This window comes from Lepisosteus oculatus, chromosome 2 (assembly GCF_040954835.1).
Source record: "Lepisosteus oculatus isolate fLepOcu1 chromosome 2, fLepOcu1.hap2, whole genome shotgun sequence".
NCBI lineage: Eukaryota > Metazoa > Chordata > Actinopteri > Semionotiformes > Lepisosteidae > Lepisosteus > Lepisosteus oculatus.
In genome coordinates this window covers 74,260,878-74,286,277 of record NC_090697.1, presented here as the reverse complement: position 1 = coordinate 74,286,277, position 25,400 = coordinate 74,260,878, and the positions used below count along the sequence as shown (strand labels likewise).

At 45.6% G+C, this 25,400-nt stretch overlaps 1 protein-coding gene across 1 annotated transcript in view; it reads left to right on the top strand.

Moving 5' to 3' along the window:
• Nucleotides 1–21,759, top strand: part of dok2l (docking protein 2-like) — a 29,307-nt gene extending 7,548 nt beyond the window's left edge. Inside the window, exons 3-5 of the mRNA XM_006625462.3 lie at nt 790–907; nt 18,958–19,130; nt 19,931–21,759. Of these exons, the coding sequence (XP_006625525.2) occupies nt 790–907; nt 18,958–19,130; nt 19,931–20,929 (1,290 nt within the window). The 3' untranslated portion in view covers nt 20,930–21,759. The remainder of the gene's footprint in view (nt 1–789; nt 908–18,957; nt 19,131–19,930) is intronic.
• The last annotated feature ends 3,641 nt before the right edge of the window (nt 21,760–25,400 follow it).

The following is a 25,400-nucleotide window of genomic DNA, read 5'->3' as shown; positions in this document are numbered from 1 at the left end:
AGAGGATTCCCCAAAGGGCTGCAAAGACTTTCCATGACAAAGATCTTCCTCTTACATAACCTTGCACTGCTCTTTGAAATGTGTTTTGAGATGAAGCACCACAAAAGGCCTTATATAAAAGAAAGGTTATTATTAAGGATGTTTTTTTTGACATTATCAGGCATGATAAGCAGAAAACTGGGTCAATGTGAAAAAAAACTATTACAGACAACATTCACCATCTGTACAACAAGTTCACAGTCCCAAAGAGGAGCTGTGCAATTCTTTTCAATGATGGAGACCATGCTCAATGGTGATCAGCTGGGGAAAATGTATTTTTGTTTTAACAACAGCAGGCAGTAACCCAGCTTTAAAAGCAATTCATGGAAACAACATCCTTCCCATGGCAGGTGTTGCAAAATGGACACCATGAATGAACACAGGGAGGCAAAAATGTCGAAGTGTGTATCGTTTCCCAATCAGTCTTGCAAAATAACGTTGAAGCTCTCACTGAAATATCTGTTTCTAGCTCGATACAGAAAATAGACCAGTCGTCTTTTGTGTCCTCCAATGTCCTCTTTCCGCCGAGCGCAACGTGTTGCACAAATAATACGTGTCGACGAAAGAGGGGTAGCAGAAAAACAACAATAATAAAACGGTGGCTCAGACATGCAAAAACCATTATTGAGCATTAAAAGCAGCCTCCCAGGAGACGCGCAGAAAGTCGAAATGATGCGTCTTAGCTACGCCAAAAAAGACGGCGCACCGAGCCTCGACTGTGTCAAATCCCGATTCGCTTCTGTCGCGCAGATGAACTGGAACGAACGGCCGTCGCTGTCGAAGCGCAACAGTCTGCAGCACTCGGTCCGGGGCGACTCGTCGGCTGCGCCCATGGAGGAGAACTCCCTCTACAACACCCGGGAGAGCGGTAAGCACCTGGGGGCGCCTCTCACCTCCTCCCGCCTCGGCCCGCTTCACGGCGGAGCGGCAGGCTGAACGAGTCACGCCGCTCTTCTTCGGGCAGTCGGCGGCTGCACAGCGCCGGTGAGGCACAAACGTTTCGGGCCAGAACCTTCTGCCGTTCTGCGCCATCTTGAAAACGTCAGTCACTCATCGCCTCCGACTCGGGGCGGGAGACAGAGTAGGTGGGCGGTGCCCGGTGTGATGAAGGTCGGGATGAAGAGCTCCAGCTTTGCGCGCTGAAGCTGGTTGATTAGAGTGGAGCGAATTAACCTCTAAGATGTAAACCACCGCTTCATCAAACCGCACGTCCAGATGAAACTCGAGTGCTCTTTTCCCGGCCTTTAGTCTCAATTATAGGGATAATAAGTGCAGACCTATGATAAAAAAACAAATACAAACTTCCTCAATAGTCCTCAAAACTATTCAGGATATATGGTTCAAAGATAGAAAGTTAAATATAAAAATGAAAGTGTTTCTGTACAGCAGCAATTAAAGTAGAGGAATCACTGAGTCAATGTACTCTTTTTACTTTTATGTGTGGATTAGTGAAGTAGTAATTGACAGCAAGTGTTGTTGAACCTCATTTCGCTGGTCCAATTAAGAGAGGCCATCAAGGTAAAAGCTTCAGAAATTTTATTTCCATCGGCAAACCAACTGCAGTTCCTCACCCCGTTGGAGGAGTTACTGTAATGCCTGCCTGAGCTCAAGGGCCTGCATAGATTTGCACAGATTTGCTAGATTTAAGGGGATCACAAGGGGGCGGAGCGCTGGCTCTGTGGTTAAGGATCTGCGCCTGTGGCTGGAAGGTTGCCAGTTCGTATCCCGCAGCCGGCAGAGGAATCCTACTCCTCTGGGCCCCTGAGCAAGGCCCTTCACCCCAACTGCTCCAGGGGCGCTGTACCTTGTGCTCTGACCCCAAGCTTCTCTCCCTGTCTGTGTCTCATGGAGAGCAAGCTAGGGTATGTGAAAAGATGAACTTGGAATGGCCAATAAAGTGATCTTATCTATCTTATTTTAAACCAAGACTGTATTTCCTGTGGGGATCTTCCAATAATTGACATGTGCACAACAAGAAACCACAAGCCAAACCCTGGAGAACTCCAGGTTACACAGCGTCTCATTCAAGACAGGATCTAGACAGTTATAGTGCTGGCAAAGTGACTCCGGCAGCAAATCTGTCCATATTCTTTAAAACGTTTAATGGCACTAAACAGGACTGAAGAAAAGGAAAACAGGGATCAAGCCAATTTCGAGGTCATTGAAAAGCCCTGCTGACTCCCACTAAAGCATTATCAGATGGCCATAAAAGAATTAGACTATCTGATTAAGACGAAGGGCTTTGGCAAAGACACAAATTCAAAGCAGATAAAATACAAAGCACAACAGGGAGCAGACACAAACACAACCATCTCTTGTAGCCTGGCCTTGTGTGTCCAGCAGAGCCTGAAGCAGATGTTCCTGCAGAAGGCTGGCACTGGTGCCCGAGGTGCCAAAATCCATTTACAATAGTTAGTTTTGTACAAGGACAGGCCTCTGTAATACTAGTGGTGATTTTTCTACGGTTCACCTTAATGCCGATTCTTGGTCTCGAAATCTCACTTATTGCATGTGTTCTGTCTGAGATTGATAACGAAAGGGAATTATCACATTAGGATTTTCAGCAAAGATGTTCAGGCTGAAAAATGATCTGCCTGCGTTTTACCACAACACGAAAATTAGGTCCCTCAGCCCTGCAGCGCACTGTAGCGTCTTGTAGATTTAATCGGATAGGACAGCCCTGGCAGCGAAAACGAAACTGGTAGATTTTAAAGAAATACAATGGGTACGTTATTGTCAAAGGTTTCGTCTTGAGTCTTCTTCGGTGTTAATGATGAATCGTATTTAAAATATCTTCCAATATCTTCTTTTTCTTGACAACAACAAAAAAAGGCTTATTAGCGAGTACAATCGTATCCTGCCACAAAATAACTATCTTCTCAAAAAAAGGACCCTCCGAACCGAGTCTGTGTCCCAAGGGAAGTAACATTAACTAGTGAGAGTAAAAATGCGGGAAAAAAAACATCAACAATGCCCGTCTCCGATATTCGTGTGCTCTGTTTCGAACACAGGATCAGTTAAGCTTTTAATTTTCACTCAGCTGTATAGGTGATTAATTCAAATCGCTTTTCTCCCTACCTAACTGTAATGCAGGACTGCACTGAAAGCTCAGAACCGCGAGTCAGGGCGGGGGGCCCGAAGGGCTCTCGTCGGGACGGGCGTGATTGTGCGTCTTATTAAGGGCGAGTAGTGGACGAAAGTTAACGCAGCTCTTCGCTGGACGGCAGATTTTATCGTGGAGGGGGGCTGTCAGGCAAAAAGAGAGAAAGAGCGGCGTGAGAATGAGACGAGAATCCAGGCGCCTACCTCCTCATTAGAGCTGATGTCATATAAATCTGTGGGCACATACCGGCTGTCACTGCTTATCGTACCAACGTGAGCGGGCGCCAGATGGTACTTGCACAAGTGACTCAAAGACACTCCGACGAAATGAAATTAAAACTGGATGCACCCCCCGCTAGCCATGGCCGCTCTGCTTATTAAGCCTCGTATCTTATCGCTGCTGAATTTAATTAAATCTTTCATGAGGCTGGAACAGTAGCAGCCAGGAACATCCCGGACGCTCCTTCCCCCGTTCAGAGACGTGGCTTTATTAATAATCGTTTCCTTTCCTGACCCAAATGAGCCAGCCCGTCTCGTCGCTCTCCCGCCACCCACAACGCAGCCCGCTGGTCTCCGCAGTCGAACTGCAGCCGAGCCGAGCCGAGCCGAGCCGAACTTTAGAAATCAAATGTCGCTCTGTCACCAGATAAACAAGGGGAGTTCTAAAGGAGACGTTTCTCAGGTCGAATTTATTCCCATGCCCTACCGTTATAAGGCTAAGTCAGCAAAATACTCATAGGTACTATTCTGTAGAGGAACAAGTAAAGGTTTATTCCATGCTGAAAATAGGAGAAAATAAACAACCTTTCGGCTGTGGTGCCTTCTTTGGGCATGGTACACATTGTGTACTTTACTGTATATACTGATTTATTAATAATGCAAAAAATACCACTGGTTCCAACACTCATTTATTGCTGAATCTTGAATGCCTTTGAACATGCATGAAAGTGCCTGCCGTTGTTTTCAGGGCCTTAAACAAACAGACGAGACATTCAGCTGTTCTGCCATAAGGTTTATTCCGAGCTTGCTGCCGTCGGTGCGGAGCGGAGCGGGGCTGTTTCTTGGGGTCTCCGTTCACCCCCAGCTGGCTCTTCCAGAGAGACTGCGCCCCTCCTTTAACACTGTTAATAACCCTGCACGACACACTCCGGGTATCTATCAGTTTCGGTATGAAAAGATTTAGGGAGGCAGTGTTGTCGAGATACGCAGACAAGCAGAGGGCAAACGGTCGCGTTCATTTTGAAACTTTCTATAACGTAACTTTAGGAATGAACCTTAAGACCCATATTCGGGAAGACGACGGGCCGCGAATATTTCTTCTCTGCCCCGTTTATGTTTAATCTCACCGCGGCCTATTATTCGGTTTCTCTTTTACAGCAGATTATCCAATGTGCAGAGGTCAAGGCACATAAAGGGGCCCGATTTCTTCCAGGCTTGCTAAGCTGTTGCTTATTAAGGGCTGCAGACGTTGCAGAACCTAGGAAACCAAGTCTCCGAAATCGCCCTCTGTTTTTGACACGCTCGGTCACCACTCTCGGAGCCCAGCTCGTAGGGGGCAGGAGACTTGTTTTTTTAAAATATTTTTCGCGAACTCTCGTGGCTACGCAATGGAAACTAGCAGACTCTGGTGGTTTATTTTCCTGTCTTGTGGCTGAGCAATCTAGCGCTACTGTCAGCCCTTTGCTCTCCTCAAACTGACCAGCGGGATACTGGTTTGTGCAGTCAGGTGTTACTTCCTGCCTGGTGCAGAACGTTTGCAGACATTATATAAGGCCCTGTTTTTTCTTACAAGAGAGGTAATATGACCGTTTCTCCCCCCCCCCCCCCCCCCCCTTGGGCTTTTATCGATCAGCTGCGAGTTTCTGTCTGAGGGTTTGACTTTTGTATGGAAAAAAAGCTCATTACGAAGCCAGACACGTCACAGCGCAGACGGAACTCAACTCAAAATAAAGTTTCAGGGGCTCAAGGTACTGTAACCGCAGTGGGCAATATTTTTAGAAAGGGGTAAATAGAAAACCCGATCTCTTACGACGCAGCACCTCTCCACATCTGGTGAATTTCATTGACATACCGATCATCTCTGTTGGAATCACAAAGCGATTTATCAAACTGGTCATCTTAATGCTGTAATTGCGGAAAGGCAGTAGTTCCTAATTGAGGGACACGGTGTGACCGTCGCGGCCGAGGTCCCAGCTAAGCGCAGGGAGGGCGATGACGTCACCGAGTCCAAACGCGCTCCGCTACAATTGCGAACGGAAAAAGGGTGTGATGTTGTGGTTAGCGCACTGGGTTTCAGAGCAGGCAGTAGGCTCAGATCGTGTGTGCGACTCTGCCGTTGCAAATCCGTGCCGTTAAATTGTCCCAAACTTTAACTATTTCAAAATGTTAAGGTACCCCGAGTAGGAAAGGAGACCCCGACATGGATAAGAGACAACCCCCCCTGCCCATACTTCAATTACAGATATGGATGTTCAATTAGATGAGCGTGGAGAAGGCAGATTTTATTTAATGCATGTTTTGTTATCACACCAGTTGCCTCAGAGGACACATCACACAGCCCAGTTGTTTCACATCTCTAGTTTCCTTGGAAAAACGCTTTTGTGGAATGCAATTTTAATATAAATAGGCAGATTTCAATTTCTCAGCCACCTGCATCAACGCAAGATTTGCTTAAAGCACTGGACCTTGAGCTCTATCACTGTCAGGCAGGACAGATTTCAAACACAAGACTCCTTTCTCCCTGAAAATCATTGTTGCGGGCTAAGATTAATATTTTCATGCGTGTCCTGTGTGATTCTAATTATGCCATTCAATAGGAATAAAGACGACCTTCCTCCTAGTTTATCTGGCTGTATGTACACTGTGCTGTTTTAGACTCTTTGGAGAATATGGATTTGCCTCCTGGGCTCTCTCGCAGAAATATGAGTTAGTGCTGGAACTGACAATCCATGACATCAGTAGATCAGCGCAAATCGGCAGTGCAGACTCTAAGGCGAGCAAATTTGCATTTGTATGAATAGATACAAACCCGAGTCCCCGAAAGCAGAATTCTTTTTTTTTTAATAATTGCACGAGATGTTAAAACTCAGGTGTCACATTTAAAAATTGTGTTACAAGCCTGTAGGACAGCAAATGAAGGAGCGATGTGCTGCTCTCCTTTGATGATCTTTAAATGAGCTACAAAAGTATCAGTCTAGCTTTGATCTCTTCTCAAGAAATGGCCTTGCGTGTGATCAAGCTCACCAGCAGGACTGCAGACATTGAGCTACCTTAGCTCATGACAATGAATTATTCCCGAGAATATCAGGGTCATTGGGGTCCACTTGATAATTGGACCTATCTTTTTAAGACTCAGCCAGTCTTAAGCCCAGTTTAATTTCTTAAACCTTAATTACCTATCTTGTTTGGCTATAGAAGGCAGCATGAAAACACTACACGATCTGAAAAAAAAACAAAATTTGTTCAACAAATCTGAAATAACTGAACTGAACTTTAAGTCCCAGCTGGTCACTGAAAGTAGGTCAAACAAGTCTACATGGTTTTATATATCTCAACTAGTATTTAGTAAATGCAGAATGCTCAGCTTTTTAATAAAATGTGATTATAACTACGAGAAATACATTGTAGCACCCTCATCAGGCTGTGATGGGGAACTGACCGCGTGCATGATGGGATAGATGGGAACCTGTCTTGGATAGTGGGGAAATATTAGGGACATTAACTCCTGGGCGCTGGAGGGAAGGACAGGGGTTTATGTTCATGTTGTGGGTGTGTGACTGTTCCATGTTTCCCCCTGAAAAGCCTGGCCTATATTAGTCAGGACACTGCTACTTCACTTCCTGTTTCTGCTGTGTTTATTCCTTTGGGTTTGCAAGAGCAGTCTTTTTAAAGACAGGAATTCTTTATATTATAGATCATAAATATATTATGCCTTTATATTTGTATGCTGAATCGTAGGGGGGTTTCTCTACTGCATTCGTAATTTTTCTAGAAGTACTATTTTCCCCATAACCCCAAGCAATTTTGCAGTAGTTTACAGTGTTGTCACATCCAGTTGGTTTTATTCCAGTAAACCTTTGCATTTAGTGCCTGCTCTTTACAAGTGATATATTCTTTAAAATGATGTTTCGACGTCTAAACGTGTATCAGCGCATTTTAAAAACAAGAGCTCAATAAATTTTGGAGATCGATGCTGGAGTGTAACATTTGGGAATGTAAGGGGGAAATCATGTTCTGTATCTCATCAGTGCTCGTTCTCCAACTCCACTTTAACGCAGGGGGTGAAACATCTGCACACAAGATATAAACACAAGCTGCACCGCGGTTCCCTGAAACTATCTATCATGTATGAACTGAGTTTCCTGATGTGGAGGGACAGTAGTTTTATGAATATCAGATATTGGTCTGTTTTTCTGTAAACAACAACAACAACACCAACAACAACACCATTGTCTGTTACCGTATGGAAACTATGATATTCACTGAATTACTGTCTTTTTCGTTGGCATCACTAACATTTTTCATTCTGCCGAGGAGATATTTTATTATTTTTCGGAATCCCCGAGTGCAACTGCTGTTAAAAAAACGGATCGCGCAGCAGGTTTACAGTATCAGATTGGAGACGGAAGCATTTGTGTTCAACTCTTTGGTTAGATGTCTGGCGCAGTCTGCCACCTTATCATCAAAGTACTGTTCCACGCAGCTCCTAAAAACGTCCCTCCCGTCGCTTAGGCAACATCAACGTGGGTGCTCCGTAGAGCTCAAGAACACCCATTTTTAAAAAAATAATATTACTGTTAATGCAGAGCAGAATGTATTTTTGCTTTGTTTTTTATGTGTTTGGGCGATTTGCCACAGGACTGGCCTCACACAATGCTAAATGACTGTCGTGTCCTGTCCTGGAGTCCTATTTTAATTCAGCTGATTTATCATTTAAGGATTTATCAGTGAACTATAAGTAACTGTGGTTTGATGTGACAAATTGTGTCCAAGTAGGACTGCCGCTACCAAAGCACGAGCCTTTTCATTTCAGAAGAAAAAAATCGCTGCCAGACATGAGCTATACATTTCAGAAACGGACAATTTTTTCATTCGGAAAGTGTCACAAAACAAATAAAAAACTAACAAGGTTGGGGTTGAATAAAGTTGTCTACAAAGGCGGAATGTGCATTTGTGAAGAGGAGATTTGACGCTTGTATGTTGTGACAGTGGTTTCTAAGGCATGGCGTTCTAGAAAGGTGAAGTTTATACTGACATGCAAAACGTGTGTGTGCGGACATCAATTCTGCAAAGAAAAGGAAAATCTCGGTGCTCTGTATTCACAGGGAAACTGTTTCGCCGGGCACTGAAGCCGACCTCAGTAACTCCACAAGCAGAGGCGTAACTCGAACGAACACCTTCTTGCCGTTCATAAAGACTTCAAATAATCATAAGCAGAGATGTTTTGTTATCTGTTTTAATTAGGTGCTACGTGTTAATGTAGTTACATTTGTACATGAATACATTTAAAGACAAGTAAAAGACAAGTTAAAGCTGTCTTCCTGCAGCCCAAGCGCGTTTTTCCGTCCACTTCTCTGCGTGGAATGAAGTCGCCACTGTGCTCCAGCCATCAGACCTACAGTAGACCTCTGCATTTCTTCAAGCCTACTGTAACGGTTGAGATAATTAAAAAAAAAAACTGTGATCATATAAAATGGAAGCGCTTCATCGCTGGGTATATACTCTTACTGTTTCGTCTCTAGTGTTACACGTCTCAACAGCGCCCGATGCCCGTCAATTCGCAGCAGAGCATCGGGTTCACCTGCCTGGGATTAAGTCTCTACCAAATCACACAGATTGCTGCTTTGCCCCATTTGAGCATACAGTAGCAATAAGCGGCGTGTGGTAAAAAAAAAAAAAGACTCACGGCTCTGAATACGAAGAGCAACCATAAACAATAAAACTTCTCAGCTGATTTTTATCAGTTGTTTTTTTTTTAAACAATGTTTGCACCTGTTCTAGCTCAAACCCAGTAGCAGAGACACAAACCGCACACGGAAGTCGTAGAATCTATTTTCTGCACGGTAAGGTTTAATATAGCACAAGAGCACGGCAGGAAGGAAATGGTCTTTTCTCCGATTTCTTTCTTTTATTCCCCCCTCTTGGGGGAAGGCGCTGAGATCATATCGAGCCCGGCAGCTGCGCTCAAGGCGCCTGCCCGCGTTGGCCTGACAAAACATCCACCGTCAAACGATCCTTGCGGCTTTCCTGCGCACATGTAGAAAGAAAAACGCGCTAACAGCTCTCAACACTGCGCCACGTAAAAAAACAGGTGCCCTCCGACATGACAACACACAGCGCCCGCAACCCGTCAACAGTTAGCTCCCTTTGCAAGGCGGTGGCCCTTGAAAAAGCTCCTAGCTTTCATGACGCAACAGCGGGACCTCCGTAAGTTTGGTCGACATGTTTGGGCCTGACTTCGTCGTCACGACCCGTATGTTATTGTGGGTAGTTAAGATGCCTCCCAAATGTTTAAAAACTGCTTTGCTGACAGATTCGACTGCACAAGACATCTACAGTTGGTGCATGTGATGTAACAGTGTATTAACAGTTTCTTAAGGCAGCGTATTTACTGGTATCGATGGTGAAGTTATAGATGGTGCTGCTGTTGCTATGGTGCCCGTTCCCTGGCATTAAGGAATCCTACCTACAAGTACAGCTTTCAACGTTTAGCAGGACACACACTGAGTTAAGTGTTGTTTTAGAAAGATAACACTCTGTTGTACTGTAGTGTTGTGACCCTGGTGGTAGACTGACCTTTCACCCTCCCCCCATTAAAGGGCAACATTACAGCTTTTTCAGTCTTGTACCATATGAGGCTTTAGCAATGACAATTTTAACAAATGCACAGCAACTGAGAACTGCTTTTGCAGGTAAGCTGTACTACTAAATGTTTAGTGTGTGCCCCAGAATTAGCACTGGCTTTAAGAAGAAAGGTTCACTTTTTTTACTCCAAAGTATAATATAACAAAATATGCCTTCCCGTTCATAAATGGTTCATAACATTTTAAGGTTAAAATGATTATTTTTTGGCATTGTTCTCCCTTGTGCATGTACAGTAGTCTAATATAAACACCCATACCAATTGTTTTTTAAAGGTTGTAGGTAAGAAAAACTTGCTTTGCTTTGTACGAGGCCTAACCAGACGTGCTTAGTGGTTCAGTTATAATTCTGTGGTCAACTAATTTGAATAAACCTTCATTATTTCAATTGGGTCATTTCATACTGGTCTGGATGCATTCAACAGGCTCCATTATGTAAAGCGTAAAGCCTCCAGGCTTAAAAATGTCTCAGAGAGATGGTGACCACCATGCAGGGCCTGTAAGCGACTATCCCACCTAGCAATTTTAGTGAAAGGGGCTTTCAGAGAGTCCCTGCTCCCAGCACAAATTCTTTGCTTCCTCCAGAACTACCAGTGCACCCACTGTAAGCTATACAACATAACTGCAGTTTTTATCCCTGTAACAAATACATGAAGATGTCATTGTCTAGTCACAAAAAATGACCCACAAGGGACACACACACAAACACACAAACGAATGGCCTAGTTCCCAGTAATCAAAACAAGAGTCCCCCACCCCCCACACCAAAAATAAAGTCAGCACCACTGTCCCGAATCAGCTCTGTCCAGTATCTTGGCACACCTTCTTCCTCTGCGCCGAAGAAAGAGAGATTCTCTGTAGTGCTTGGCCTCTAGGCCATCTACTTGTCAGTCTCAAACAATGTGTGCTGTTATACACCCCCTGCCCTGCTCTCTACAACAAACACAGGGGAGGAGGGAAGACAGCAGCAGCCGAAACTTCCTCCTCACCTCCGGCCCCACTGGCTGAGGCTTAGATACCCGCTTTCTGGCCGGAGACCCCAGGACCTGAGTGAAGGGGTGGGAGTGTCTGAGGGATCGTGGGAGATAGGCAGAGAAAACAACTGGGGGCTCGATCGATCAATCAATCAGTCAAGGTTTATTTATCAATGCACGAACGCTACAGCGTACAGCGGTGTTGTCGGCAACGAAATGCTTTGTCCACGAGCTCGTAAAGAGGGCTAGAAGAGTAGAAGGACGGAAGTTTATAGGGATTAGATTAACGAAAAGAAAAAAAATAGGATACAATACATTACACAATGGCAATTTACAATACAATTTACAGATCGGGCTCCTTGAGGAACGGACAGTGTGCGGATGGCCAGGTGTCACAGTGTTCTGTCCCTACTTCCTGGGTCCTTTTTTCTTCCTGATCCTTTGTTCCAGGTCCGGTTGTCCCTGTACCAGGCCTCCACACCATCTTATGTGTCACCTCTGACTGTGTGGTAATTGATGGGTGTCTGGGCAAACGTTATGCCCCTGCTGTCCTGCTGTTTCTACTTCTCCAGTCCCTAACATGCTAATAAGAAGGCAAAGGACCTTAAAAATGACTGACTGTCACAATACTGTGATTCACCTGTATTGGTACCACTAGCTTTGAAAGTCTGTCTTGCAGGAGTTTCTAAAGAGTCTCTCATCATTTGCTTGATGAGAAAGAGTTTCTTGAAATAGAATCCGGTCAAGGCCAGGGTTAGATCCGGGGTTGGGTGGCATGGACGATTTTAATTAAAATCTTGCTTAACAAACATATTCAGTTGACAAGACTGACATGAATGGCCATGCAGAGACTTGTGGGAAAAGGAATGATTGCAGTCTTTGGATATGTCAGTTGACAGGGATTTTTGAGATGTGTTTGCAGAGTGGATATATAGATTTTAAAAATAGATCAAGTATTTGAGCTCGTGTGACAGAGGGAGGAGAGAGACTGGGAGTGAAAGAAGGTTTGTGCCACGAACTCCCTTATTGTATTTCGTGGTTTTATATTAAACATATTTTCCCAGCTGAAAAGTAATAAAAGGTGGTCTTGGCACACTGTTTTAAGGGATTTCATTGTGACAGTAATTCCAGGATACGTCTGTAGAAAAACAGAAAGAACAGAAACGAGAAGGTGGCGGTTTTTAAAACGAGCTGCCAGTCGTCACTACACTACCTGAAGTCACACAACATTACCTCTGCCAGAAAGCGGGTTAAAGTGGTGCTCTCAAAAGAAAAAACATAAGAGAGCAATTTGTGGTAGTGGCCAAACTGACTGAAAGCGAGACATTCTGGCCTGCAGCTGACGAAGAGGCTGAGCATGAAGCCAATGTTAACTCCAATGCACTGCCTGACAGCAAACACAGTCCCTCCCGGCATTTTACATACCAACCTCAAAGCGTCAAGTGTCCAAAGAGACAGGGCAGATACTTCATTTCCTCCCAGCTCATTCACAATAGACACTTGAAGGCTTCAGGGCCAGGGCTGGCCACTCTCCAATCAATTAAACAAACCTGCGCGCTCAACTGATGAAAAGTTAACGTAGGTTTTTATAAACCTGCCTTTAATCCCTGCTGCCTTCTCTGGAATCAGCGTTGGTCACCTCTGTCTCTCAGGATAGCACCCCACACACTGCAGAAGCCTTTGTTTTGCTGACTCGCCAGGTACAGGGGGGGTTTCACAGTGGAACTCCCTCTTGACAGGATGTACCCTCCATTCTTTGAAAACAACACTAGACTCATGTTTTAAATGATCATAGTTGTGGAAAATTAGTTGTACTTTATATGCAGATACTAAAGAGCAAATTGGGAACTGGGGCACAACGCTGGTGTTGGAGGGCCAGTAGGTGGCACTCTTCCCCCTGGACCAGAATTTCCAAAGCAGTTGTGAAACTGAGGTCCAGACTCAAAGGTCCCAGAGCACTGTTCATGGGACTAGAGATTTTAAGATCGGTATCCTGGCTAAAGTTCTCTGTGGGCTTTCATCTGTGGGATCTGATATCCTTTTTAGGTTCTCCTTCTGTCGTCTGCTGCAATACTTCCCCATTCCTCCCCCTAATCTGCTGTGCAGTGGGGCTTCTGGTGCAGAATGGCCACTGTGAGTCTCCCTGGTGGGGCTGCTGGTGCAGAATGAACACTGTGTGTCTCCCAGGTGGGGCTGCTGGTGCAGAATGACTGCTGTGTGTCTCCCAGGTGGGGCTGCTGGTGCAGAATGACCACTGTGTGTCTCCCAGGTGGGGCTGCTGGTGCAGAATGACCACTGTGTGTCTCCCAGGTGGGGCTGCTGGTGCAGAATGACTGCTGTGTGTCTCCCAGGTGGGGCTGCTGGTGCAGAATGACTGCTGTGTGTCTCCCAGGTGGGGCTGCTGGGGCAGAATGACTGCTCTGTGTCTCCCAGGTGGGGCTGCTGGGGCAGAATGAACACTGTGCGTCTCCCAGGTGGGGCTGCTGGGGCAGAATGAACACTGTGCGTCTCCCAGGTGGGGCTGCTGGTGCAGAATGGTCACTTGTGTGTCTCCCTGGTGGGGCTGCTGGTGCAGAATGAACACTGTGCGTCTCCCAGGTGGGGCTGCTGGTGCAGAATGGTCACTTGTGTGTCTCCCTGGTGGGGCTGCTGGTGCAGAATGAACACTGTGTGTCTCCCAGGTGGGGCTGCTGGTGCAGAATGGTCACTTGTGTGTCTCCCTGGTGGGGCTGCTGGTGCAGAATGAACACTGTGTGTCTCCCAGGTGGGGCTGCTGGTGCAGAATGGCCACTTGTGTGTCTCCCAGGTGGGGCTGCTGGTGCAGAATGACTGCTGTGTGTCTCCCAGGTGGGGCTGCTGGTGCAGAATGACTGCTGTGTGTCTCCCAAGTGGGGCTGCTGGTGCAGAATGACTGCTGTGTGTCTCCCAGGTGGGGCTGCTGGTGCAGAATGACTGCTGTGTGTCTCCCAAGTGGGGCTGCTGGTGCAGAATGACTGCTGTGTGTCTCCCAAGTGGGGCTGCTGGTGCAGAATGACTGCTGTGTGTCTCCCAAGTGGGGCTGCTGGTGCAGAATGACTGCTGTGTGTCTCCTAGGTGGGGCTCCACTTTCGGCTCCCCCTTGACCCTGAACTGGAAGTGGTTTAAATATGGATGGTTAGATGGGATTGATCTATTTTACTGTATAATGTCATTGTTAGAGACTTTGCATTCTTCCTTTTCATACTTCATCAGAAGTGTCACTGTCAGGCAATACTTTGCTTTTCACATAAAAGGACCCTGGATGTGGTGCTATTCCTTTCCCTCTATGTGAGGCACAGAATGAGATTATCCATCGATCGTGCAGTAAATGCAATGAAGCGCAGGAAAAGAATCGGAAAGGGAGTGTTTATCTTTCTTTTTCAGCACTTTGTTTTAGTAGGATTGTAGGCAGGCTAGAAATGACTGAGCTCCGAAAACAGCACTCCCGCTCTTACAAAACACAGGATTGGGTTTCTTTCATGTTATCGACGTGCTCTGGGGTTGTTATACTGTTGTATTGTCTGAAAGAAGACACGTCCTTCAGCACCAGGCTTCCTGTCATGGTGCGGTCAGGTCCACCGATCTACCGGGTTGCAATACCTGCTCAGTCCGGTGCGGGGCCGCGGTCCGCCGGATCTTAACCCAGCAGACAATGCGCGCAGGGCAGGACACGGTCTGCGCGTATTGCTTTGATTTATTGGGGGGTGGGGAGCGGGGCATAGAGAAAAATAAAATAACGTCACACAGATCCCGCACTCCAGCATGAAACACTCCTGAAGATGCAGGATCTAACGATCGTGTCCTCTGCGGTTCTGTCTGGAGCACTATTTGCTTCTGGACAGAACCGCAAGAGTGACCATTGGTGTTTGACTCGTACTTGACGAGGTGCTGGAGCTCAGTGTCAACAGGAGAGAGCCGGTGCACGGCATCGACCTGCGCAATAACACCAAAATATCGAACTTACAACACATTTGCAAGGTACGACAGTGGATAACACACCAACGAGATAACTATAAAATATTTTAATAAGTCATTTCAAATGCTATAATCGTATATTACTAGGCCTGCTCTATTTCCACTCTGACGAAGCTGTGGCTGGGTCCATGACCACTCATTAGTCTCTGCTGTATATAGAGCACTGGAGTAACCGCGTTGATAAAAAAATACAGCGTTTTATGTTACGGATACAATTTACGTTTTTTCCTCCATTTGTTCGTAAACCCACGATTGAACACAGTTTCACTTTATAAGAGGATCAAGGCACTTTCTGTTCGAACTGGCAGCAGAGCGCGGTGTCCTGTCTTGCCGGATTATTTCCCACCTGCCTCTGTGGAAATGTGTTTGAATGTTTGATTTTATTTTAAACTTATGTTTTTTGCAACAGTACGCATTATCGTTGGGAATAACATGCACGTATGCACTTATTTTACAAATCTTTAAATTTTTAATATTCACTCAGATTTTTGCCAATATGTTTGATGTTTGTAAGAATCTTTCCCTTTTGTTTAAAGAGCCAGGAGTATCTCCAATTTCATGAATTAAACAGACATTTCCACCCTTTAAAAGCAGAAACAATTCACCTCGTGAAAACAGGGTCATAAAACATTAAAGCAAGCAAATTTAGAGAAATGCATCTGTTATCAGTTATTGCGGCTGCGTTGTTGTAAAGACTGCAGAAAAGCATAGCAGGTCACAAAGGTTAACCGACTGATGGAATCTCTTTGCCCCAGACAGATAATCAGTGTGCTCAGCGTGCGAACTGCAGAAAACATCAACTACAAAAACCGAAGACACAGACGCTGCTCTAAAAAATGTCTGTATTCGAAACAAAATACAGATATAATCTGCAGCATGAACAGCTGACAGGACGATTCTGGGTTCCAGCTTCAAGAAATGTATTTAAAAAAAAATGAAAACAAAGACCTGAAACAATGTTTTCTTGTGTCCCACGGAGAACCAGAGCTGAGCGAAAGGTTTAAAACCTTCAGTGGAGCGTGGTCGGTTTTGTTTCAGTTTTCTAATCTTTTTTTACAGAACAGAAAAAGACTGAACTAATGAGCTGCTCAGTTACAAGTACAGTTTTGATTTTTTTTAAAAAGCCCTCCGGAACAGCTTGTTAGTGTTGACAAGTTTAAAAAACATTTAACGCTTAAAAATCGCAAAACAAAGACAGGCAAGTGGTGTTCACTGTGGGAGACGAGAGGCAGTAAGAGTTATTTAATCATGTAACTCTTTGTTGGGTTGTCTAAGGTACCTGCACGATTAAATTAAATGTTGCAGTTCCTTTGAGCAGGAATTCTACTCTCACATTCCAAATCTAATTCCTGTGCCTTGCCTTGCAGCAATGTGGGGGTGTGTGATCACTATTTAATATTGTGCCTTTAAAATATTAATCAACATAAACACAAAAACAGAAAAAAATATGTGCAGATTGAGGCCTATAGACGAGATTTGCTGACTGACTTTGCAAAGCTTTTGACTTAGAAAAAGCCTCAGACAAGGTTCTGCTGCAGAGGGTGGTGTTTAAAAACTTTCTCTACATTCGCACACACAGACAAACAAAACAAAACAAAACATTGCACCTTGCAAAATACATTGCAGAAGAATTATGCAGATATTTCTGTGTGGAATTATTTAAACCTGAAATGACAGATGGTGTTTATGCTGGCCGGCTACAGATGTTTTGTTAAAATAAATATAAAGGGCTTGCAGTAATCACACTGACACTATCAAAGCACAGGGCCGGCCATAAATAGAAATTAGTTACTTTTCCTAGTTTAACTGCAAACTATTTTTGTAGCAGGACCAATCACATTGCATTTACTGTGGCTCTGCCTGTTCGTGGTATTTTAATTGTGTTTTGTGGCATGAGGTTTCAGAAACTATAAAGGTAGAGCATGTTCTTAAATTATGTCATAGATAGCAGGGCAGCATGGTGCTGCAGTGGGCAGCATTGCTGTCCTGCTGGGGCTCAGAGTTCAATTTCTGGGTTGCTATCTGTGTGTTGTTTGTATGTTCGTCTGTGTCTCCTTCCACGGTCCAAAGACATATTGGTGGGTTAAGTGGCTTTTGGGAAAATTGACCCTGGTGTGAGTGTGAGTTTTTCTGTGTCTGTCTGCCTGTGATGGACTGGTGTCCTGTCCAGGGCGTACCCTGCCTTCCGCCTGTTGCTTGCTGGGATAGGCTCCAGCTCCTCCATGACCCTGAATCGGATAAAGCAGTGAGAAAGTGGATGGATGGATGACACATATTGGTACTGTATATCTATCATTGAGTCCATATGTGGGTCTGTAGATCTGTGCACCAAAAAATGCAGAGCCTGTCAATAGCAGAGCCAAGTAAACTGAGTAGAATCTGGCCCCACTGCTTGTTGTTTGGAGAAAAAGTCTTCATTTTGAAAAGGGAAGTAACTAGACACCAAGAAAACAGAGCAGTGTACACCCATCTTGTACTTTAAATTGCACTTGAAACAATGGTGGTCGAGACTTTTCACTGCAGAATAGAAACTGTCCAGGCTTTTGTGTTGAAACCATCTCAAGGACGCACATCAGGAGGAGACAGCCTTCAGATAAAAAGGCCGTTATTCTCTTTGTGTTCACTCCTAGTCAGTACTGACACAGCTGCAGTCACTGTTTCAACTATATGCTTTACGATCACTTAATATGTAGGTGAGGGGAGGTGAAGAGTGCCCAGGCCTGTATAGAAAATAACAGTACAAAAATATCCGGGAATTCATGACACTTGAAGGGATGTTGAGGTAAGAAACACTCTATGGATAAGATACACGACTCGCATCGGGTGGGACATGTAGCTTTAAAACTGGTGTTGATGGTTTCAGTGATCTGAGCCAACTATGGCAGCTACTTATTCAGAATAAAATCACAAGATGCGCGTTTGTTTCTCTCGGAGTTAACGTGAGAAAACGGAAATTCAGACATTGCTTTGTTCTAATTGAGCTTTCAGATTCCTCCTGAGTTTGAAAGTGCCCGACAAAGAAAAAAAACAACATTCTCTTCTTCTTCTCCAGGATTTTTCTAGTGTGTGTTGTGGGACAGGTGTGTTTTGTGGGGTGGAGCACTATCCGTGCTGGCCAGGTGCAGTGTGGGATTGAGAACAATCCTCTCTTGAGACATTGCTGCTATACAGCATAATGGGAGTTTGCTAATGAAAGATCAAGAGCTTCATTTCTCATTTCTTTATGCAGAAACCAATAGTTGAAACCAATATTTCCCATGAACCCCACAAGCTACCAACTGGGTTAGATGGTCTGAGTGGCCTCCTCTAGTATGTGACCTTTTAACCTAGTATGTGTTTCCCAGTCCTAGTTCTCCTAGTTCTGAGTTTCCACACATCAGTTGATTTCTTTTCCAGCTGATCTTAATCTTAAATGCTTAATTGAAGTGCCTTGAAGAGCCTGGGGTCAGAGCGCAGGATCTGCCATTGTACGGCGCCCCTGAAGCAGCTGGGGTTCCTCTGCTGGCTGCGGGATTTGAACCGGCAACCTTCTAGCCACTGGCGCAGATCCTTAGCCACAGAGCCACTGCTCCGCCCCAACCTCTTTATCCAATACAGACTATCCCAGCAAGCAACTGGCACAAAGCAGGGCACACCCTGGACAGGGGACACCCACATACACATGGAGAGAACATACAGACTCCACGCAGATAGCACCCCAGGAATTGAACCCAGGGCCCCAGCGCTGCAAGACGCCCAATGATAATCACTGCATCACCATGCCACCCTGCTACTGAAATGCAATAGTTTAACGACCCCCAACATGTTGAAGAGCTGCGGACAATCAAAACAGTTCAAATTAAGCCTGTTATAATGTCAATTAAGGGTTCAGCTGCGTGACAGAGCTCATCTGCAACAAGAGACAGCAGGTGTGTGGGCCTCCAGGTAAAATAAAAAGCAGAAAATGGTTCCTGAAGGGATTTTGTCTTCTTTATTTGTTTCCTTAACAGTGAAGGAGTTCAAAGTGACCATTCGAAAGACTGAGGCCACGGAGAGGTGTCGACTGCGGGGCACGTACATCCTTAGGGCGGACTTCGAAAACCTCGTGCTCAAGGACACCAAGACAGGAGAGGCTCTGTACACCTGGCCCTACAGGTTTCTCAGGAGATTCGGCCGTGACAAGGTAAGGCCTTCTGTAAGAGAGGGAGAGCTTCTTTTCCCAGCTCTTCTCTCATTCCCCTGTATGCATACTGTATATAAACATTCTGTTGCAGTATGGTACTATTGTTACATACGTTGTATATTATGAGTTCTTGATGTGCAAGACAATTTCCCTTAGGGGCAATAAAGGTTAATTCAATATAAGGAAGGGCAGAAATAAGTCATATTGTGTAGGAAAAGAAACTCCATAGGAAAACATGAGATATTGTACTTGTGGACAATGTGGATGCACATATTGTGTAGCATTCATAGACATTTTCACAGCAGATGTGTATCTGCTGCGTATCGCTATCAGCTATGTAGTGCATAAAGTCTTAAGACAGTTCATGGCTTTCTAAAGGGATCAACAGATGAAGATGCTCACTGAGCCACAGGCTGACCTCTGTCATCACGGGTTTGAGCCTGGGTCTTGTCACTTCTGACTGTGACCGCAATTGGCAGTGCACTATTGGCTGAGACTGCTGATGGTAGGGGCTGGGGCTCTTTAGGCACACACAGTGACACTCTGAGGGTGCTTGCAGGCCATTGATGCTGTGGGTGAGAGACATGGCACTCCTCCAATCATGACTGATCTTCCGGGGGGGGGGGGGGTGCTCTGGGTGAGGCGTGTGCCTCTCCTCCAATCAGGGCTGATCTTCCAGTGGGGGGGCGGTGCTCTGGGTGAGGGACTCTGGAACAATTTCATTAACTTTTATAAGTGCTGTGAGCATGAGCTATAGGCTTTATGACCCCGGAGATAACGCAATCAGCTTTCACTTCCAGGTGACGTTCTCCTTCGAGGCCGGACGGAGGTGCACCTCGGGGGAAGGCAACTTCGAGTTCGAAACCAGACAAGGGAACAGCCTCTTCCAGGCCATCGAGTCGGCCATCAACGTGCAGAAGAGCACCCTCGCCCACCACATGAAGCACTTCTCCAGCACGGAAGGGGACGCCTTGCCGAGTCCCCGATCGCAGGCAGTGGGCGCCTCTGGCACTTACAGCATGGTCAGCGAAGTTCAAGGGGAAGTCCAGCAGGGCAGCCGGCAGAGGATGGACCTGCCGAGCGAGACTCTGCTCTCCGGTGTCAAGAGCTTGACGCTAGACTCGCGATCGACGCCGCGGAAACCTCAGGTCAAGACCATAGCGAGCTGCCCGATACTCTCCCAGGAGGACCAGACCTACTCCCAGATCTCCATGGCTCCCGGGGAGCCCCTAGACCACGGGAAGGACAGAGGGCCCCAGAAGAGTCAAGGCAAGTCCAGCCACCGCGAGTCGGAGTACGCCGTCCCCTTCGACACCATCGCCAAGAACCTGGCCAGCACTTTCCGGACTTTCTCCATCCCCACCCCGGAGGAGACGGGCTCCGAGCGGGGGAGAGGTAAGGTTCCCCTGGAGGCCCCCGACCCCCTCTACGACTCGATCGACGAGTCGGCGATGAACAGGGCCAAAATCCACAAGCCTGCCGCCTACACCCGGGCGGAGCACATCTACGATGAGCCCGAGGGCTGCGCGGTCGCGGCAGCGACGGGCACCTCGCTGTACGATGACCCGGAGGAGGTCAAGGGTTACGCGTGGAAGCTTCAGGCTGCCTCCATGGACCCCGCCGGGCACGAGTACCCCTACAACCCCTCCGTCGACGACTACGCCGTGCCCAAGCCCCCGAAAAAGGTCCTCAGCACCGAAGAGTCCGACGAGGATGTCCAGGATCAAGAGGAGGAGAACCTGGACACCACCTACGACAACGTGATGATCAAATCCATGGAAAAGATGAATAAGAAGTAGGGGTGAACGAACCTGACTTGTGCAGAACAGCCCTGGAAATTGTTCTCGGGCCCAGGGAGGTCAGAACTGTAGCACAACCTTTCCAAAGCTTGCTTGATGTGCCAGATGTCTGTATTTCCCCATTCCAAAACTGCCAAGAAGGGACCACAGCAGTGCAAATGCTTCAAAAGAACCTTGGTAGGTTCAGGTCTCTGCTGTTAACAGTTCATTACGTGCGAGTGGGAAGAAATTTCTTTCTGTCTTTAATCATGTCAACAGAGTAATCACTGCCTCGCATTGATCTGAGATGCAGCAGTTCCAGTCCCAGCCCTGGTTCGTGTCCATAGTGTCAGCACAGCTCGAATGAGCATCAGATTATTTTAAACACAGCCACAGACAATGTGTCTGCTTCTCTGTTTCAAGAGGTAAACAGAACTATTATTTCAGGAAATGATTAAATCCCCAGATGCAGTCCTATATTTATAAGAATATGAACATATTAAAACCACACAAGATCAATGACAAAGGGGCAGTTTCTTCTCCAATCTATAGTATAATGAGTTTCTTTGTACTTTTTTTGTGACACATATTTCGTATTTATTGCTGATGTCTTCATTACAAAAAAATAGGCTGTGAGTCTAGTCTTTCGGTTTGAATTTTGTTCCTAAAGCCCTCGGATAACTGCAGGGATCTTCACACGAGTCAGGAGACAGAATTTACCAACATCTGCTAGCAGACCTGCTTGGGTTTTAAAGACTTATGGAAATTGTAAACACATGTTTGAAAGTGTGGGTGATCAACATGGAAGGAAGCCTAAAAAAACTGAATAAAAATGATTCAGAATCTGACAACATGGATTTTAAAGAAACAGGTGTTGTAATTCTCCAAGTTAACAGACACTAGCAACGGAGTGATGACTTCTGAATGGTCTGTTTCTTGTTACTGTCAGTAAAAATAGAACTTAAAGATGTATGCTCAAGTTTGGGGTTGGCCAAAGGTTGGAAGAAAAACTTTTAAACAAAAGAAACTTAACAAATGAGAGTTTAGCTAATGGGCTACAGTAGCTATTTTGCTAGCTAGGGGCTAATTGATCTAAGAATCAAGAATCCTATCCAACATTTTTTTTTAAGAAGTCACATATCAACTTGAACAACATAGCTACACAGCTTGTTCCAGACTCCCACAACTCATCATGTAAACAAGTGCCTCCTGTTCTCCATTTTAAATGCACTTCAAATCCACAATCCATAGTTTCTACGTAATTCACTACATTTCTTCAGGGAGTCTTAAATGAGGCAAAGTTTCAAGTTCCAATTTTCCATGAATAATTAAACAAATGCTTATGTGAACTGAATGACTTATGACAGGATGCAAATTGATTTGTTTCATACCCAACTGTTATTTTTTTTACCAGTAGGAAAAAAAATAGGTCAGTGGTCTAAAATGACATTAGTACATGATAAACATAGTGCATGTTTCTGCAGTTTTACATTTGTGAAAGCGTCACACACTTTTTGCTGTGTGGTACCTATTCTATACTGTCAATCTTTTTACTTTTTTAAAACTTTTTTTCTTCTGTTCAGTACAACCTATCACCTAAACGTTAGGCGAAGGATAATGAGCACGTTAAAACCTCACAGGAGAGGAAAAAAGAGGTAAGTGCTGAGTCAGCTACAACCACACTCGAATATTCTGCTTTTTGAGAGTATGCTTGTCAGAAAAATCAGAAGAAATGCTTATAATTTTCTGACCTTCCCTCTTCCATCTGACGGACCTGCCGTATGTGACATCCCAGAGCTACTGGTTTCATCGCTCGGGGGCTGAATTTCTCTGCCCCTGACAGCCCTTTCTCATGTCTGAGGCTGGAACGTGCACCTGTGGCAGGGCTTGATCTACAGAGGAGCTGCCAGAGGAGCAAGCAGAGATGGTTGGCAAGTGCCTTTCAGAGTGGAATTCACCTCTGCTGTCCTGCATTGCGTACGTCCTGCACATGAAAATGCTTTCTATCTCCTTCCTAACCGCTTTATTCAATACAGGGTCACAGGGGAGCCTGGCCTGTCAAGCAACAGGTGCAAGGCAGGGTACACCCTGGACAGTACAGCAGCCCCTGTCAGGGCCCCAGCTGTGCCAAGCCCCGGACCACCATTTCAGAGCTCTTTATCTTAAATCAGATGCCCACAACCTTAAGTCTACCCTTCTGCAGCTGGCAATCGCGAAGGCCGGCTTGATTAATCGGAGCGGTAATTTCAAGTAAATTACAGCGATTTATAATGTAAAAATAAACGAACGCTTATTAAGTAGCTTACATGCACATGTTAACAGCGTCGTTAATCAATACTAGAGTGCCTTGATAGGGCCTTCACTGCTGCTTCACATCCTTATTAAATAAAGAATTAGGGAGGCAGAACTCTGACATGGAAATTATTCGGAGCCTGGCAGTTTCACAATGAAGATGTCACCCTGCTGCATTCATCTATCTGATCTTTTCTTTTTTTTTTTTTAACGTGGATCCCTAGTCTGTGCTTCCAGGATGATAATGGAACAAAATGCGAAATTTGGAGTCGGCCCGTGGGATATTAGCATGTTATAATTGCTCAAGATGGGGGGCTGTGGTTACACCTTTTGCAGAGCAAGCAATTGGCCCGAAGCAGTCTGAGTGGAGGAATGGTTCTGGTCTCCACGTCTGTGTGCTTCGTAATGCAGGGAAAGATATATGACCAGCTTGTTTAATAACCCCCCCCAAGAGGACTGACTGCCCACCACACCCATCACAAGAGACTAGAGATCACCACACAACCCCCGGTCACGCAGAAGTGAGACCAGCACCACAGTCAGAAACGGCTCTGGGTCTGACAGTATCCCTTTAAATGCTTCCTCTCCACCTTTGACACAGGAAAGTTGGCTACCTGGATATTCAAGGGATTAGAAAAATAAATTACAAGCCCGAACGCTGTGTTCATTTGCTGTTTCAGGTCAGAGGTTTGTCCCTTTGGCGTAAGTGTGTCTCACAAGGATTCTCATCACATTATTTCAGCAGCTTCCCAGTCTCAGTGCTGGTGACACCCCAAGTCTCTTGGGTCTCATTTCTGTTGAATTCCTGTTCTGATAAATGCTAATTCAGCCCTTAACTGAAAAAATTCTATATCTTTTATGTCAAGATATTGGTTTTACCGCTTGAGATGTCCTCACTGAAGAGCAGGCAGACGACATTTGCAAACTGCCTTTGCTGAGATCTTTTTAGCTGCAAATGGGATGGGCTGATGGAAAGACAGTACGTGTACGAGCTGCTGCCTTCAAACAGCTTCTCCCGTCCTCTTGCCTGAAGAGCTATTGATGATGGTCGGACCCAGGTGTGGGCGATAAAGCACTAGACACTGCCAGGGTGAGGAGTCCTCTTCAGCTGAGTTCTGCAGTAAAAAGGGTGTTTTGTGCAATCCAGCAGCTGGAAAAGTGATCACTTTGATTTCAGACTCCTTGAGAGGTGAAAGCAGTTTATAAGTGGGAGTGATATAGGTAGTAGTGAACTTAGGTTTCCTTCAGTAATTAAGACTTCACAAAACCAGAAAAAAGTCGCTTCTGAGCACCAGAAGGGAGAGGAGCTGTATTGCCCTGTCAGCTCACCCCTTTCGCAGTGCTAAGCACATAATTCGAGAAAGAAAATGCCGGTTGTTTCCCCCACCCCTTCTTCCCTGTGCCGACTTCGAAGAGCTTGAAACTACACGAGCACATCCAGCACAATAAATCAAACTGAAGCGCAATCTAAATGCAAATTAAAGATTTCCCGAAAAATGCAAATACATATGCTCAAAATGTACCCGGCGAATGTCTGAAAGACAGGCCTTTCATCGGGGGAAAAAAAATCCCCAAAAGTCAGTTTCGGCGTCTCGAATCGGAATTCCTCTCCAAACCGCTTACTTGACATTTCGGAGGATTTTATGATGAATACTTTTTCCGTCCTGAAACGGCATGTTGCCTTGAGAAAGGCCCGGCTGCGGAGCACAGAATCCAGCTGAAGAGTTCTTGGTTCTGGTTTTTTAAACCGTTGGGTAACACTTTCATCTCCTGCAAACCCTTCACAAACGACGAGGCAGGTGCCCCTTTCGTGTCACCCGGCTGTGGGTCAGGAGCCGATGGATCTTTTCACTTTCCATGGGGGAATTTGGTGTGAAGAAAGTACTGTGGGGGGCAGCGGGCGTGGTTCAGACACGCACTCACGTTTTCCCACGAAACTAGATGCACCGGTCCTCAATATTACAGGACAGTCATTTGTAACCTTGCCCGTGTTGCGCTAGCTCACAAAGACTCATATGTGCTTTCTCGTTAGTACTGAACCATAAGCACGGTCAACTGATCTCTTGCAAGCGCTAACCATATCGCCCTTATTCAGCCCAAAATAGGACTCACTCTCGAGGCTGTTCGGAAATTTTTAGGTAAAAGCTAAACTAGCTCTTTACCCAGAGGGTTATGGGAGTATTTAGCAAACTAACCTGCG